At 43.2% G+C, this 17,749-nt stretch overlaps 1 protein-coding gene across 19 annotated transcripts in view; it reads right to left on the bottom strand.

Moving 5' to 3' along the window:
* LOC140481934 (leucine-rich repeat flightless-interacting protein 2-like) overlaps positions 1-17,749 on the bottom strand; it is a 140,423-nt gene that overhangs the window by 54,628 nt on the left and 68,046 nt on the right. For 9 of the 19 annotated variants that reach the window (XM_072578647.1, XM_072578654.1, XM_072578661.1 and 6 more), the window contains 7 exons: positions 17,190-17,222; positions 14,872-14,913; positions 10,218-10,274; positions 9,366-9,446; positions 4,096-4,152; positions 3,144-3,221; positions 1,723-1,758 (listed from right to left, as the gene is read on the bottom strand). In XM_072578647.1, coding sequence (XP_072434748.1) covers positions 1,723-1,758; positions 3,144-3,221; positions 4,096-4,152; positions 9,366-9,446; positions 10,218-10,274; positions 14,872-14,913; positions 17,190-17,222 — 384 coding nt within the window. The remainder of the gene's footprint in view (positions 1-1,722; positions 1,759-3,143; positions 3,222-4,095; positions 4,153-9,365; positions 9,447-10,217; positions 10,275-14,871; positions 14,914-17,189; positions 17,223-17,749) is intronic. The other 10 variants (XM_072578656.1, XM_072578660.1, XM_072578662.1 and 7 more) reach the window with 6 other exon arrangements.

The following is a 17,749-nucleotide window of genomic DNA, read 5'->3' as shown; positions in this document are numbered from 1 at the left end:
ATCTGTCTCCGAATCTGCTCCTCTGTGTCTCTGTTGCTAGTGGGGCAGTCCAAAGAAAACTCCCAATAAAGTGACTGCTCCTTTCCTGTTTCTGACTTTCACCCCTACTGACTCAATAGACAACTCTGAGGGATAGAAATAATCTGCATTTGGAGAGGCAGTGATTAATGAAGAATAGTCAACATGGTTTTGTGAAGTGGAGGAGAGGTCTCACCACTTTGATTGAAGAGGTGACCAGTTGTATTGATGATACCAGTGCTTTTGATGTAATCTACTTGGTCTTTAGCAAGACTTTTGATAATATCCCACATGAGGGATTGATGGCAAAATGTAAGACCTATACGATCCAAGGAAATTTAACAAATTGGATCCACAATTAGCTGTGTGGCAGAAGCTGAGGGTGATGGTTGAGGGGTGTTTCTCTGAATGGAAGCTGATGTCCATTGGAGTCCCACAGGGGTCAGTGCTGAGGCCTTTACTGTTGTGTTGGCATAAATGATTTAAACTTGAATGTAGAAGGGTTGATAAGTATGTTTGCAGGTGACACAAAAATTTGTGGGTTGGTAAATAATGAGGAGGATAGCCTTTGTTTGCAAGAGGATATGGATGGGTTAGTGGCTGATCAGTGGCAAATGAAAATGTTTGGTGATGGACTTGGGCAGGACAAACAAGGCAAAGGACTACATGATAAATGGTAGGACCCTGGGAAGCACCAAGGATCAAAGGGACATTGGTGTGCAGGGAAACGGTTCTTAAATGTATCAGGACAGGTGGATAAAGTGGCTGTGCAATGGAATACTTGCCTTTATTTGTTGAGGCATACATTTTGACAATAGGTAGGTTATGCTTGAACTGTATAAAACATTGGTTAGGCTAGAGCTTTTGTGCAGTTCCGAAATCCACATGATAGAAGGGATGTGATAGTATGAGAGAGACTGCAAAGGAGATTTATAAGGCTATTGCCTGAGCTCGAGTATTTCAGTTATGAAGAGAGATTGGACAGACTGACCTTCTCCTTAGAGCAGAGAAGATTGAGAGGGAACATGACCGAGATGTATACATGTATGAGGGACAGATAGGATAGACAGGAATAAACCTTTCCCCTTGATGGAAGGATCATTGACCAGGGCACAACGATTTACGATAAAGGGCAGGAGATTTGGAGATGTGAGGAAATGCTTTTTCACCCAGAAGTGGTGGGAATCTGGAACTCACTGCTCAAATGGATGGTGGAGGCAGAAACCCTCATCATATTTAGATGTGTACTTGCAATGCCAAGGCATACAAGGTTCTGGGAGAAAGTGAGGACTGCAGATCAGAGTCTAAAAGTGTGGCGCTGGAAAAGCACAGCAGGTCAGACAGCATCCGAGGAATAGGAGAGTGGACATTTTGGGCATAAGCCATTCATCAGGAAGGCTTGGCCAAGTGCTCGAAAATGGTTTAGAATAGTTGGATGTTTGTTTTTGAACAATATGGATGCGATGGGCTGAATGTGCTTGAGAGTTCAGACTCAGCACCCGAGGAAAAGCATAACAGATAACTTGTCATCCAGCTGTCCGGAGTATTCCAGTGTTATCAAGCAGCCTACCAATCCCAACACCTGGAATTGCAAGTGATCTGTGTGGAGACTCTGATTGTAAGTGAATGCTTCTAATGTCTAGGGGATGGCAGGCACACAATAGTAATCTTTACTTTGTTCGTTACTTATGGGGAGATTCTTACCTTCTCTGTAAAATCCTTCTCCAGCCTTTCTTCCACCTATAAAGGAAATAGAGAAAGAGAAAGTAGTATTCCTTCCTCATATGCCAAGTCTCCATGGATAACCCAACAAGGATCAGTGCACCTGGAATTGTATCCAGCAAGAGTCAGTAGTTAGGGGTTGACATCAACCAGTTAGAATTAGTTGCCATGAGAAAATAAACCAGTGTCAATCACTATCCAATAGAACAGACCTCAGTACTGTGAGACTGTCAGAAGCACAAAACACTGCAAATATAACTCTGAATTCACCCGGAATGTGGTCACTGACATTAAGGAACATAATGCTTTCAAAACAAATAAGCTGCACCAAATTCAACATAATCCATGCTCATCTCATATATATGTGACAGACCTGTATTCAACAATACTGTATTTCTGTGGTATACAGTGAGACACCTGCCCCCATCAGTACTGTACCCCATTGTTATACAGTGGCTTTCTGTCTCCACCAATACTGTATATAAGTAACAGATCTGTACCCAGCAGTTTTGAATCCTATTGTTATACAATGACAGACCCATACTAATCTGTCCTGTACCCCAGTATTATACAAGATCAGACCCATCCCCACCTGTACTGTACCCCTTGTTCCCAATATATTGGACCAGTATTATACATTGACAGACATGTTTCCACCAGTACACTATCTCAGTGTTATCTCAGGAGAGACCTGATCCCACCAGCACTGCGCCCATTTTATACAGTACCAAACCCATCCAGTGTATCTGTGATGTGCAGTGACAAACTGGTAAATCTCCCCCTGGTGAGATTATACAGTTATATATTACAATTATATATTACTGACCTATACCCATCAGTACGCCATCCATGTTTGATTGCACAGCCCTGAACCCACCAGTACTGTACAAGTATTATACAGTGTTAAACCTATATTTATCAGTATTATATCTCAATATTATTGAGTGACAGACCCATACCATCAGTACTGTACCCCGCTGTTGGACAGTGTACGACCTGTCCCCACCAATACTGTGCCCATGTTATATGGTGACAGTCTCATTTCCACCAATACTGTACCAGTGTTATACAGTGTTAAACCTATTTTTATCAGTGTTATTTCTCAATATTATTTAGACCCATACCATCAGTATTGGACCCCACTATTAGACAGTGTACCTGTCACTACCAACACTGTACCCATGTTATATAGTGACAGTCTCATTTCCACCAGTACTGTACTGTAGGGATAAAGAAGAATGAGTGGGAGAGGAAGAGGCGGATGGAAAAGGGGTGAGGAAGGTCTCGTGGGGAAATGAAAGGGGAGTAAGAGGAAGGAGAGGGAAAAAGTGTCATGCAGGAGAGTAAAAAATCAGAAATGTTTGTTTTGAAAACATGTACAGAACAAGTTATCAATTCCTCACCACTGGACTGGCACGAGCTGAGCTCGCACGAGATGATGTGCGGGAGCCAGAGCCAAGAAAGCAGTTATGTTCTGAAAGCTTGATGAGCAAAGAAAGGAAGAGGGATAGAGAAAGTGTACATTAGACTGGCAGTGTTTAGAAACAGCTTATTACAGTTCAGTAAAAGGTAATAATATGTTATTGAGTATACAGCATGCAACATCCTTCAATCATTGTTGCTTTAATGAAGGGAGCTTCATAAGGCGGTGTCTTGGAGCCATCACTTCCTCAACCCCCTTCACCATAAACCTGCTGCTCTCTCAGGACCCAGTTTGGGGTTGGCCTAACCTCAGCAGGACTATCAGGTGAGCTGTGTGTTAGAACACTTGGGTTTAGTGGTCCTGGATACCCAAACATAAACAAGTTCCCAACCAGAGCCCAAAGTAAGGTTCCAGCCTCTTCAATAACCATTTACAAAACCTTTGTTGGCAGAGAGGTTTTGGGAGAGAAATCAATAACTGAGGGCCCAAGCAGCTGAAAACACAGCCATCAGTGATGGAGTGATTAAAATCTAGGATCTATGAGAATTGCCTAAGCACACAGCTGTCAGACGACTGGATGACTGGACAAGGTTAGAGAGTTAGCGAGGGATGAGGACACAGACAGAATTTGAAGCAAAACTCCTGCTGTATTGATGACTGTCCAGTATTGGTTGTTTGAAATGCTTTGCACTCAAACTGGTGAGGGGTGGGGATCAGGTTCATGAGAGTGCAGGACATATACCAATGAAGCAAATTCCCAAGTCGGAACTGGATTTCTGCCAGCTCTCTGCTGTGCAGATTAACCAGCCTGGCTTTAGGAATATACTGACATCATGTTAGGAACTGAGCTTGCAAGAGACAGTGACTGTGAGAGGGGACTGGCAGAGGGTGAGAGGGGACTGGCAGAGGGTGAGACAGAGACTGGGCCTTACTGCATGAGAGCTGGAGCTACTGTACCGGCGGCTGCAACTCCCATCGTAGGCAGATACCTGGAAGAATGAAATGAGAGAGAAGAGAGATAAAGCCAAGCACCAGCACACGGGGCTAACCTGGCACATCAAAGACATTGTTGAATAATGGACAGTATTGTAACCAGGCAGAATCTGATCAGAGAGAAAGACTCAAGACAGAGGCAGGGATATAGTGTATACAGATCAGTTCACAATGTTCATGACAGTCAACAAATGCAAGGAGATGAGTCATCAACTGTTTGGACCAAGAAAAATTAATTCTTTTTATTCAATTATGGGATGTGGGCATCGCTGGCTAGCTAATATTCATTGCCCATCCACAGTTGTCTTTGACAAAGTTGTGGTGACCTGCCTTCTGAACAGCTGCAGTCCCACAATGCCCCTAGGGAAGGAATTCCGGGAGTTTGATCCAGGGACAGTGAAGGAACAGTGATATATTTCCAAATCAGGATGGTGAGTGGCCTGGAGGGGAACTTGCAGATGGTGGTGTTCCCATGTATCTGCTGTCCTTGTCCTTTTAAATGGACATAATGGTGTCTAAGGAGCCTTGGTGAATGTCTACAGTGCATCTTGTAGATCATTTGCACTGCCGCTACTGAGTGTCAGTGGTGGGAGGAAGTGGATGCTTGTGGATGTATTGCCAATCACAATATTTTCTAAATGATGAGAAGCTAGGAAGTGTAAAGAAACTAAAAATACTCAGAAGGACTGATAAAACACATATTTATAATAAAAAGGGTGAATGTTAACACTTCCATGGATCGTATTGGTCAGATTCAATCCGGAGTGCTATGTTTAGTTCTGTACCTCAGAAAGGTCATGAAGTGCAGATTCATAGTATCACCATGTTGTTGAGAGGGTTAAGCAACTGACTATATCATTGACTTAACTCCTTTGTATATGATTACAAAAGAATGAGCCAAGAGCTGATTAAGGTATTTAAAATATTGAAATGATTTCATCGAATAAATCTGTAATATCTATTTCCTCCACAGGGGAAGTTTTAAAATTAGGGCAATAATTTTAAAATTCAAGCAAGGATATTTACAAGGACAATCAGGAAGCACTTCTTAACAGAAAGTATAGTGAAAATCAGGGGCTGCCCTCAAAAGTTGTGATCCTAGAGAACAATTGGTGCTTTCAAAATGGAGATAGCTCAATTTTAATAGGGTACAGCTCTGAAGGGCTAAGGACCAAAGTTGAGAAAAATGAGGATACAAATCAGCTGCAATCATAACTGACTGATGGAATAGGGCTTGAAGGGCCAAGTGACTTAAACATACTTTTACGTAAATAAACCCATTTTTTAATTGTAACAAGAGTCTGCAATCAGCTCTGGGAGGGTCTGACTCCAGCCTTTCATAAGCCTTTGCAATCCCTCTTGTTACACCAAGCTCCCCACCCTTTCTCCATGCCCTTTTTTTCCCCCTTGAGGCAGTACCAAGATGTGGTTTAAACACCTTAATACATCCAGCAGCTGTCTGTGTCAGTTTGTCAGTGTCATTCAAACTGTCATTGTATCATTGTCATGTATCATGCAAACGCAAATGCAGTTCCCTTTCTTTCCAGATATAGGAGTGCAGGTAATTTGAAATCTGACATTTGGCTAATAAGGCATATGGTAAGCAAAAGTAACTTTGTACCTATGCTTCCCAAGATTCTGCACCATGGGTAGGTTTCTGCGTACATTGTGACTGACTAATGTAAAGGGACTGTTTTGATTGCTCAGTTATTCCATTCTCAGTGTCTCATATGACTCTTCTTCCCAGGCACTTTCTGGAGATGGATTGCGTGACTTGCTTCCACTCTGATTCTGGGAGTTCTGATTTGTTTATTAATGCCAGTGCACATTCCACAGACTGCCAGATATGGGCAGGTTGTGTTTGAAGGGTCAGGCAGAAGAATTATCCAGAGGTTTGGGCATATCTCTAACATCTTGATCTCACTTCTGTGTATTCCCAATGATGGCTCTCAGTATATTCAGTGCCTACCTGAATTAACTTTCTCCATTTTAGGTGGGCATAAGCCAGGTTCACTCATGAGTCAGCAAGAATGTTTGGCCATTTCAGGGATGCTTTGAGGACAGTCCTGAAGCATTTTCTCTGTCCTCATGGGAATTTCCTGCTGTGAGTGAAGCAGTTTGGTGTCAAGCATACTGAGGATCTGGGTCTGAATGATTAATGCCTCTGAGCACACTGCCTAGGGAGAGGACATTGCTAGTGGACCACTTTTCATGCTACCAGAGTTGGAGTATTTTGCAAAGGCACCAATGCTGGTACTTATCTGGTGTTTAACGTGCCTAGCGTAGATTAACCAAGTGACTGAAATATATAGGAGCATAGGGATCAGTATTGCATAGGAACAATGCCCTTAGCCTCAGCTTTGACATCTAGGTTCTCAAATATGCTTTCCATCAGTCTCTTAAAGGCTGATCTGGCAATTGGGTGCTGATGATAAATTTAATCTAGGTGTCTTCATTCAGACGAGGCTTCCAAAATATTGGAAATGGTTCAGAATTTCCAAAATCTAACTTTTGGTCTTAATTGTCTGGAGAATGGGGGTGTTGTGGGGTGGTTGTTCTGGGGGAGCTGGCTAGGAATTAACTTACCTTTCCTTATGTTTAATGAAAGTCTAATTTTCTCACATGCTTTAGTGATAGAGTCAATAACGGCCATGAGGGCAGTCTCTGAATGAGTACTTGTGCAAGTCTCATTGGCATACTGAAGCTCAGTGATTGAGGTTGGAATGGATTTGGTTTTGGATTGATGATGGTGTAGGTTGAATAGTTTCCTGTCTGTTCTGCTAATGATCTCCATGCCTGTACGTTATTGTTGTAGATGATCTGTAGTACTTATGCAAGAAAGAAAAGGAGTTTTGCAATGAATCTTCAGGGAGATAGTGATGGTTCCATTCATGAACATCTTGCATGTCATCATGAGTAAGATGAGAATGGTCATAAATTTCTGAAGGTACACAAATTTGGAAGGGTACTCCATAGCCCTTCATAGTTGACAATCAGCAAGGACATGAATCTGTAGAAGGGTGTGATTGACAAGAAGCTGAAAAAAAAGCAAATGGCAATGGAGTCCTCCTCTTCATGAAATGCTTAGGACACACCTTGTTGTGACCAACACTCTACTCTGCCAGCATGACTACTACTTAGAAGGACAAGGGCAACAAGTAGATGGGAACACCAGCTCCTGCAATTTTCCCTTCAAGCCACTCACAATTCTGACTTTGAAATATATCGCTATTCCTTCGCTAGGTCAGAATCCTGGATCTCCTTCCTTAACAGCTTGGAGGTGTACTTACACCAAATGGACTTTATCTGCTGCTTACCGCCATCTTCTCGAGGATAATTAGAGATGAGAAAAAACAGCCACATCTTCTGAATGAATTAATCAAAATGTTAAGAGGACTTAAGGGGATATAGATAGGTTGACTATCATGTGGAACTTGGACAGAAATATGAGAAAATGCCAAATTGTCGGTTTGGTGGGTAAAATAAAAAAGTATTATTTAAATGATTGGAGATTACAGAGCCCCAAAAGGCAGAAGAATCTGGGTGCTCTGGTGCATGATGGGTGAAAGTTTATTGTGCAGGTGCAGTAAATGATTGAGAAAGCTAATAGAAAATTATCGTTTATTGTGAAGGGAATTGAATACAAAGTCAGCAGGTGATGTGTCAGTTCTACAGGGCTACAACTAGAGTACATGTACTGTATTGATTTCCTTGTTTAAGGAAGGATGTAAATGCACTGGAAGCAGTTCAGAAGAGATTTGCTGGTCGACCTAGAATGGGAGGATTTTCTTTTCATGAAAATTTGGTCAGGCTGTAATTTGCAGACAACACCAAGATAGTCTTCTAAGATTACAAAGGGATTCTTGATCAAATGGGTCAATGGGCTGAAAATGGCATGTGTGTTCAATTTAGACATATGTGACGTATTGCATTTTGGTATAACGAAGAGGGGCAGAATTTGATACAAATAATGGTAGGGCCCTGGGTAGTGTTGGAGAACAGAGGAACCTAGGGGTTCAGCTAAATAATCCTTTGAAGTTTATGTTGCATATAGACAGGGTGGTTAAAAAAGGAATTTAGCCCGCTTGCCTTCATTGCTCAGTTCTTTGAATTCAGGAGTTGGGAAGTCATGTTGAGGTTGTACAGAACAGTGATGAGTCCTCTTCTAGAGTACTGTGTCCAGTTCTAGTCACCCTGTTATAGGAAGGATATTATTAAGTGAGAGAGTTCAGAAGAGATTTACCAGGATGTGGCTGGGTATGGAAGGCTCGAGTTCTAAAGTAAGGCTAGGACATTTTTCACTGGAGCATAGGAGGTGTAGAAGTTCATAAAATCATAACGCCTATAAATAGAGTTAATGATAGGTGTCTTTTCCCTAAGATGGCAGATTTCAAGACTTAGGGAGCTTTTTTTTTAAGGTGGGAAGAGAGAGATTTAAAAAGACACAAGTCAAATATTTTTACACAGAGGTGGTTTCTATGTGGAATGCACCTCCTGAAGATATGGTGTATGCAGGCACAGTTACTTGGATAAGTCTTGATTAGGAAAGCTTTGGAGGGATAAGGGGCCAGGAGAAGGCAGGTGGGACTCGTTTAGTTTGGCATGTTTGGCATGGACTAGTTGGACCAAGGGGTCAGTTGCTGTGCTGACTCAATGACAATGACAGAGACATAATTTGATTGAAACACATGAGACCCTGAATCACCTTGACAGGATGGATGCGGAGAGAATGTTTCCTCTCATGTGAGATTCTAGGACTATGGAGTCACTAGGATTTAGAAGTTGCCATTTAAGATGAGGATGAGGACAGTTCTTTTTGCAGAGGTTTGAATCTTTGGAACGCTCCTCTTCAAAAGGCAGGGAAGCAGTAGACAGTAGTGATGGATAAATAAGGAGGCGAAAGGTTTATCAGTGTTAGGTGGAAATATGGAATAATCAGATCAGTCACAATGTTATTAAGTGCCACAATAATGTCAAGGGGCCAAGTGGCCTACTGATAATTTGTGCATTAATATGTATTGCCATAGGCATGTATATCTGGGCTCCATTCAGGGAAGGAAACAAAGACCAAATGAAAACTTAGAGAGAAACAGTCATAACAACATACACATAATGATAAACACTAGGACACATAGATACACAGAGATAGGCATGAATCCTGACAAAAACTCGCACGACAAAATAAAGAAATGGCAGCAGAGAAACAGACCCGAGTTCCATTCTGCGATGCCGTATGGGACTTGGAGCTGGGTCCAGTGCTGTACAGAGGGAGGTCAGAGTAGCAGCTTCCCTGAGAAAAGAGAAACACACCTGGACTTTAGCAAAAGGAGTAAAAGGAGCACAGTGAGGGAGAAGGACAAAATAAATAATGTGCCAGATAGGTGGGAGATGAGTACAGGAAAGCTTTGAGGGAGGAGAGAATGGGCTGTGCTTGAGAGAATGGAGGCAAATATGAGGGAAAGAGAATGAAAGGGATAGAGACTGCAGGAGGGGTACAGGGACTGGGCTTTTCAAGGGGGGAGACAGGAATGTGAGCTGCCAAGGTAGAGAGCTGTGAGGGTCAGGGGAACGCAGGGGCTGAGAGGGGCTCAAGGAGAGTGGGAGCAATGGGGACTTTGAGAGCAATGAGGATTGTAGGAGGGAGGGGCTTGCTGGAGAACCTGAGGAAATAATAGGGAATGGCCGGGGTGCAGGAAGGTAATCGTGAAAAGGTAGGAGGCGGCCAGGAGAAGGCAATGACAGTGAAATTGCTAATGGAACTGATGGAACACAGCAACGCAAGTTGTTTTCATGTAAATTAGAAGAGGATTTGTATGAAGAACCCAATTGTTCCCCAAACAATGAACCTGGCGGAAGAATGAAAACACACAATTCGCTGTCGACTTCCCGCGTCATTGCTTTGCTGATCCTAAACTGTTGTCTCTGCACCGAGAGCTCAGTGTGATCCCAGCAAGTGGGAGAAATATAACAAAACACATCACAGAGTTCAAGCTGCAGCACTCAGTGACCATATGACCAACAGGATACTGTATTGAATCACGCATAAATAGGCCGTACTAACCCTACTGGACTGTTTACTAGGCCCAGATCCGCATGACAGCTCATCAAAGCCATTTGCCTGTCAGGAGAGAAGAGGAGTCCATAAAGATCATTTGAGGCACAGGGCAAAACGTTGCATTGACTTGGCCTTGTTTGGCCTTATCTTGTCTTGGCAAAACTGAGGACTGCAAATGCTGGAGATTAGAGTCAAGAGTGTGGTGCTGGAAAAGCACAGTGGGTCAGGCAGCATCCAAGGAGCAGGAAAATTCGACGTTTCGGGCAAAAGCCCTTCATCAGCAATGAGGCTGGGAGCCGCAGGGGCAGAGACATGAATGAGGGCGGTGGGGTGAGGCTGGGGGAGTTAGCGGAGAGTGCGATAGGTGGATAGAGGTGTGGGTAATGGTGATAGGTCGTAGGGGAGGGTGGAGCGGATAGATGGGAAGGAAGATGGACAGGTGGGACAGGTCATGAGGACGGGAGCAACAGATACAATAAATGATGTGTGCAAGTGCAGGTGAAAATTTGATGAGATAATGTGGGGGGAGGGGAAATGAGGAAACTGGTGAAATCCACATTGATGCCATGGGGTTGGAGGGTCCAGAGGCAGAGGATGAGGTATTCTTCCTCCTGGCGTCAGGTGTTAAGGGAGTGACGGTGGAGGAGATCCAGGACCTGCATGTCCTTGGCGGAGTGGGAAGGTGAGTTGAAGTGTTCAGCCACGGGGCGATGGGGTTGGTTGTTGTGGGTGTCCCGTAGATGTTCTCTGAAGCACTCTGCTAAGTAGGCGTCCTGGCTCCCCAGTGTAGAGGTGACCACATTGGGAGCAACAGGTACAGTAAATGGTATGTGCAAGTGCAGGTGAAACTTTGATGGATGTGGAAGGCTCTTTTGGAGCCTTGGAGGAAGGTGACGGGGTAGGTGTGTTCTCTGCTAGCTCTTTGGCAACACTATCCAATTAGATCACATTCCACCATTTATTACCTACATCCCCATAAATTTTGCCTTTACCATTACCAGAAGTGTTAAAATTCAAGAGGGCTTTAGACAGAATATATAGAGAGGAACTGTTTCCTTTGGTGGAGAGACGGAGAACTAGAGGACACCAATTTATAGTGATTTGCTGAAGAACTGGAAACAAAATGAAAATAAACCTTTTTCTTGGCTGAATCTGGAATGCACTGCCTGACAATGCAATGGAAGAAGGTTCAATCATAGTTTTCAAAAGAGAATTGGATTAAAGAGAAGACTAAAATTCTGTAGGGCTATGGTATTAGAGCAGGAAAGTGGAAGTAGCTGCATCGCTCCTACAGAGAGCCAGCACATTGATTCTAACTGTTCTTTGCCGATTACCTTCAATCTATCTCTCTGATCACTGGGTCAAAATCCAAGAACTCCCACCCTAACAGCTCTGAGAGTACACTTCAATGCCTCATGATTATCTTAGTGGAAATCAGGAAGGGACATCAAACTTAGGCCTAACCAGTGCTAATCACAACCCAACACAGAATGTAAAAAGAATCTTTGTCCAGCAAAAATAGGTTCTTTACTCCACCAAAACTCATCATAATCTTGAACGCCTTGATTTTAAGCCTTCCCTGCTCTCGGAGCAGCCACAGGTACTCTGGACTCTGCCTGTACTGAAATAAGGTTCCCTATAACCTCTCTAAGGCATTGATATCTTTACTAAAAAGTGCAAGAATTAGACATGATCTGCCATGTGGAGTCTGACTCAATCTTAGTACCCTCACGTTTGTTCTCTCTGCCTCTACATATAAAGCCAAGGATCCTGTCAACTTGCCCTTGCCACCTCGAAAGACGTATCTCTGGCCTGAGAGGCGAAAGGCCCCCACTGAACTCACCACACCTCTTTAAATGCAGACTCTCCCAATACGATAATAAATAATGTCACTACATGGAACAAATTTAGATTGTTCAGGTCACTTAGGTCCAGCTAGGCTCAGACGGAGAACTGTTCCCATGGCACAATGCACTGTTGCAGCCACTCTTTATTTTTAAACGAGACTTACTTATTATTAGCTCTGCTCAAAATAGGTCTTTTCATCAAGTGAGGAATTCACAGGCTAAATTCCCATTGGTCTCTTGGTATCTGTGGGGATCTCAGAACCTTTCAGGCAGAGGGTAAATGTAGTTTTAGACTGTGCCCCATGGAGACAAAATCCAGCACAAAAGGGCGAGATTAAAGTCTCCTTTGTGAGTAATGAGTGATGGGAGGTTGTGTCATCTCAAACCAATACTCAAATGTGACTCTACACCAAGTAGGCAGTGACTCAGTACTGCCAAAACTGAAACATCGAGAAACAAATACAGCATCAAGATACGGAGGGAGATTTCCGAACTAGGGATCTGGACACAAGGAGCTTAACTCTGATGTAACCCTGTGCTGAACCAGTCCTGAAAATGTTTGGTTTGGAGGGTGTAGAAACTGTTTTACTTTGTATCTAATTCCATGCTGAACCTGCGTTGGGAGTGTTTGCGGAGGGGTTTTAATGTACTGGGTCCACAGGCATAAATCTTTGCTCATGTGTGAAGCAGAGAGCTAGGAACATTCCTAACACTACACATCTGAGTCAAGACGAAGTGTTTCAGATAATCCAGCTTGCCACCTGTATAATAAGGAGGTGGGGCAGGCAGCAGAAATAGGATGCAGAAACAGTGCAGAGACAGGGCTAGGGGATGTTGGGTGAGGAAATAGGCTGTTTGAAAGTCTGTCCTTGGTGTTCAAGAAATTGTATGGTAAAGAATAAAACAGTTCTCTCGTCCTCATCCCTCACACTCCCTTGTCCTCCACACAGTCTCCATGGCCCTCATTTATTCCCTGTCAACCTTTGCCCATGACTCCACTTTTCATGGCTCCTCAGAACCTCCAGGCCACTCTATACTTCCCAGCCATCCACCTATGGCCCTTTGTAGTCCCTATGTCAATCCATGCAGCTCCCACACAGCACACAAGCTTTTCACCCACTATGTTCACTCATCCAGTAATCACATGGAGGTGAAATACAATAAAGGTCCAAGTTTCTATTGATGAACTTACTATGTTAAAAATCACTGTCCTGTATCAAAACTTGAATCTGTCAATCAACCAAAGGATTTTTTTTATAGAATCCCTACCATGTAGAAACAGGCCCTTTGGACCAACAAGTCCACACCGACCCTCCGAAGGGTAATCCATCCAGACCCATTCCCCTACCCTATTATCCTATCCACTTTGCACCTAGCCAATGGGCAATTTAGCATGGCCAATTCACCTAAATTTGCACACCTTTGGACTGTGAGAGGAAACCGGAGCAGCCGGAGGAAACCACGTAGACATAGGGAGATTGTGCAAACACCACACAGACAGTCGCCCGAGACTGGAATCAAACCCGGGTCCCTGGTGCTGTGAGCCACTGTACTGAATTGATAGGCATCCCTTTCTGATAATGATCAGTGATGCAGCACAAACCCTAAAAGGATAATCATATGAACAGGATTAGGCCATTTAGCCCCACCACTCAATGAGATCATGCTTGATCTGTGGCCTAATTCTGTATACCTGCCTTGGTTCATATCCCTTAATATTTTGCTTAATAAAAATGTAACAATTTTAAATCTGAAATAAACAGCTGATCCAGCATACACTGCTGTTTGTGGAAGAGAGTTCCAAACTTCTACCATCCTTTGTGTGTACAAATACTTCCCAACATCTCTCCTGCATGGTTTGGCCCTAGTTCTCACACTATGCCACCTAATTCTATAATCCCCAACCAGTGGAAATACTCCTGTGGCTTAAGTCAACAGAGTTACAGTGCGAGCATTGATTGGGTCTCTTTCCAAGCAGACTTTTCAAAAAAATATTAAATGCCTAGGCTGCTACAGTTCCAATTAGCTAATCCATGCTTTATGCAGAATCAAATCTACTTTTAACAATCCCAAAGGGCACTTAACCTCTCCCAAAAGGTGTGCATATACCTGACAAAAAGTGTACCTCACAAAAATTCCAAAGAGTTCCAGTAAATTTAGATCTCTTCCTGACAACTGATTCTCTATGTCCTGTGCCATACCACCTACACCCTCTACATTTGCTGTGACCCATACCGTAACCCCAAAATCCACAAGTGGCCACTGTCCCCGATACCTAACCTTAAGCAACTGATTACTGGATTAGTGGTGCTGGAAGAGCACAGCAGTTCAGGCAGCATCCAACGAGCAGCTCATTGGATGCTGCCTGAACTGCTGTGCTCTTCCAGCACCACTAATCCAGTATTTGGTTTTCAGCATCTGCAGTCATTGTTTTTACCTTAAGCAACTGATGGACAGTGCAGGTGGGACAACTCCAGTGGAAGGATTCGTAGCCATTCTTGCATATATAAAACCAAGACAGACACTGGATTTCGCACTTTGCATTCATCCAAGAGCAACCCCTCTCCCCGCAACCCTGGCTTAATTCACAATAGGGACTTATCGTAAGAGGAGGGACTGGGAGCACTACTCCTGGCACGTTTAACTATGATGCTCTGATCAATGATGATGATTCAGACTCAGGGTAAGAGGGAATTGAGGCACCCCTCCCCCTATGTCCCCATCACACCCTCAAGATTGGGACAGGTGACGAAAACACAAGAACACGGGGTTACACCCCAACCCCCAGCGCCAAGGTGCTGCTTGCTACATACGGCTTTCAGTTTCTTCTTCTTCTTTCGACTCTTCTCAGCAACCTGTTTCACACAGAGCAACAACAAAGTGAGGGAAAGTTCCAGAACACCGAGTGGAGTGTTATATCAGCATGCAAGGAGAGAAGGAGCACATCACACGGTAACTGCAACACACACACACACACACACACACACACACAGTCGCAGCACTAACTCATTAATCCAGGGAAGGGAGGATGAATTACATAGGACTCAGGATTGGTGATACTGGGGACACTGGTAAAAATTTCAAGCTTCAGAAATATTGCTTAAAGTTCCCAGACAGAGTACACTTTGAGTATAGGAACGTGATCCAAAGAACAGATATTCAATTCACAAGGCATCAATTTAAGATTTCAATTATTAAATTTCATTAATATATTTGGACATTTAAAAATATGTTTTTTTCAGGAAACATGGCTGTGAAGCTTTTAGATTAACCTTACAAACCTAACTGGTGATTTAAGATGATTTTAAGAAAGAAATCTGCCCTCCTTACCTGGTCCAATATGTAGAAGTAAAGTCATTGTAGTCTGACCAGACCATTAGACTGCTCTGTCATTAGTGAGAAACGACTGGTAGTGGTTTAGCCTGAGGATCACTATACCTCAGGTGAGGGGAGAGGTTGAGGAGAGTACTTCATGGTAACCTGGTATGGATGAGACTACAGTCATGTGGTTGGTTTTTCACTCGCTATTGAAAGAAGCTGAGTAACTCATTCACTTGTATCAAACTGCCTGCAGCAGCAGCTGATGGCCCACCAAATCTTCTCAGTGCAAGAAAGGATTGGCAATAAATAATCACCTTGTCAGTGTACAACAATTAGGACTGCTTTGTCTCTCGTCCCTAAACCAGGAGCTGTGAGCAATAGCAATTCCAACTGTACCCACCCACAAACATGGGGGCTGGGTAATCAACATGGGAGAGACATGTAGACTTAGTCTGGTATCTTAAACATGAATCAGTAAGTCAAGGACAACCATCCCCATGTCATAACCCAAATTCCCTCATATTCCCATTTGAGGACTCACCCCAATGATTTACATGCACTGTCCTTTACCTTCCAACTTCTTCACCTGCAGCTAAAAGACAGTGCCTCTTTCACGGGTGCAGACAACAACCATCTATAGCAACTAAGAGGACATTCTTCATTTGCCTGGGTTGATGGAGAATGTTGGGAGGCTAGTGAACTTTGGTCAGGATCCTGCCCAATGCTCTTTTACATACACACACATTCAATTTTAACAAACACCACACAAACACCAACAGTCCTTAGATACCACCAGTTAAAGAAGGCAGCTCACTACCACCTTTTCAAGAGTAGCTAGGGACAGCCAATAAGTGCTGGTATCTACATGCTTTAAGTGAATTTTAAAAACACATGCACAATTTCATTTACACATCTATACATGCAAATGTATACTTTCTAGGATAGCAATAGTCAGGGATGAGAAGGGTTGATTTGCCCTCTTCTCACTCAGGGACCTGAGACTGCTGTGACCTTTGTACCCTGCCCAGACTGATCCAAAACCCAACTGTTGATCAGAGAACTGCTCAGGGCCCTGACTGCTCCATGTGGACAATACTTGCAGTCTATGGAGGGAAGTCATTGCCCTTAGGCTAGGAGCTGCAGTGCATCAGCTCAACCATAACTGATTTGTTCTGATTTTAATCTCTAGAATTTCCTGCATCTCATGCAAAGCCTCTGGCTTTTTGTTCTTTGTTTTCAAACATATAGTTAGCAGACAAACAGAAGTCTAGCACTAATAGAGAGGGCGTGGTATTTGCCAGCTCAAAACAAGGCACAGTATGAAAGGAGATGATTGCAGAGGAGCCCAGGCAAAAGGGAACAGGCTCTCCAATCTCCATCAATTAGCAGATCAATTAGACCCCAGCCTCAGTAACTTAGTCTCATAAAGTTGTGGTTATATTAGAAGACTAGCCATCCTAGTTCTTGGCTAAATCTGCAAAGTAAGTTAATTTAATTTAAACTGAATTCAATGTCCACTTGAATTCTGTTATAAAACCTGGAAGAAAATAACTGGGATCAGAAAAATGGTTCTAAAACTCCAACTTGTCATCCCTTAACAACGTGGTTAACTGCCCTCAGATAGAATAAGCAAACCGTGACAAAGAATGAGAAGACCCATCCCACCTTCTCAAGGGAACCATGATGGGCAGTACAAGTCAGCAACGCCCACAGTTTGAGTAACTGGAACAAACCAAGCAGCAGCACAATGATTAGTCCAGTTAGTGAGAGTCACTAGCTGAGCAATCAATCAGTGTGTTCATGATCTTACCACTCCACAGGCACCAATACTCTCGTAATCTGTCTGTCGGGTGAAAGAAGAAAATCAGCTTGTCAGCACACAGGACAGGATTATAATTGGGATGGGTCTGGTGTCACACTGGTTGCTTTGAATGTAAATAGACATGTTTGAAGAGTGTTTGAAGAGCAGAGAAATTTGAGAGCACCATACTTTAAAAGCGTCACGTAAAGATATGTGTGCTGTTAAAAAAATTAATTACCTACTAGATTTGGTCATAAGAGTTATAAAATATTTTTAAAAAGCACAAGATAATTACGATCCTTTAAAAGATCTTGATTACAGAGTGTTGTGTTCAGTATTCGGCTTCACACTCAGATTTAAGAGAGGGGACCTTACAGATTCACTAAAAATCTCCCCGTTTTGTGGAAAAGCATTAGTCTGGGTGCTCTGCATCAAAACATGACAGATTAATGGGGCAATATGCTGAAAATGCTTACAGTTATACAATCGTGGAGTAGGTAGTTAGAAAGAGGCCTTTTTCAATGGCAGATATCAGACGACACAGATGCCAAGATTAAATGCAGGAGATT

Source organism: Chiloscyllium punctatum, chromosome 10, assembly GCF_047496795.1.
Source record: "Chiloscyllium punctatum isolate Juve2018m chromosome 10, sChiPun1.3, whole genome shotgun sequence".
NCBI classification, from domain to species: Eukaryota; Metazoa; Chordata; class Chondrichthyes; order Orectolobiformes; family Hemiscylliidae; genus Chiloscyllium; species Chiloscyllium punctatum.
This window is presented reverse-complemented; position numbering and strand designations above follow the sequence as displayed.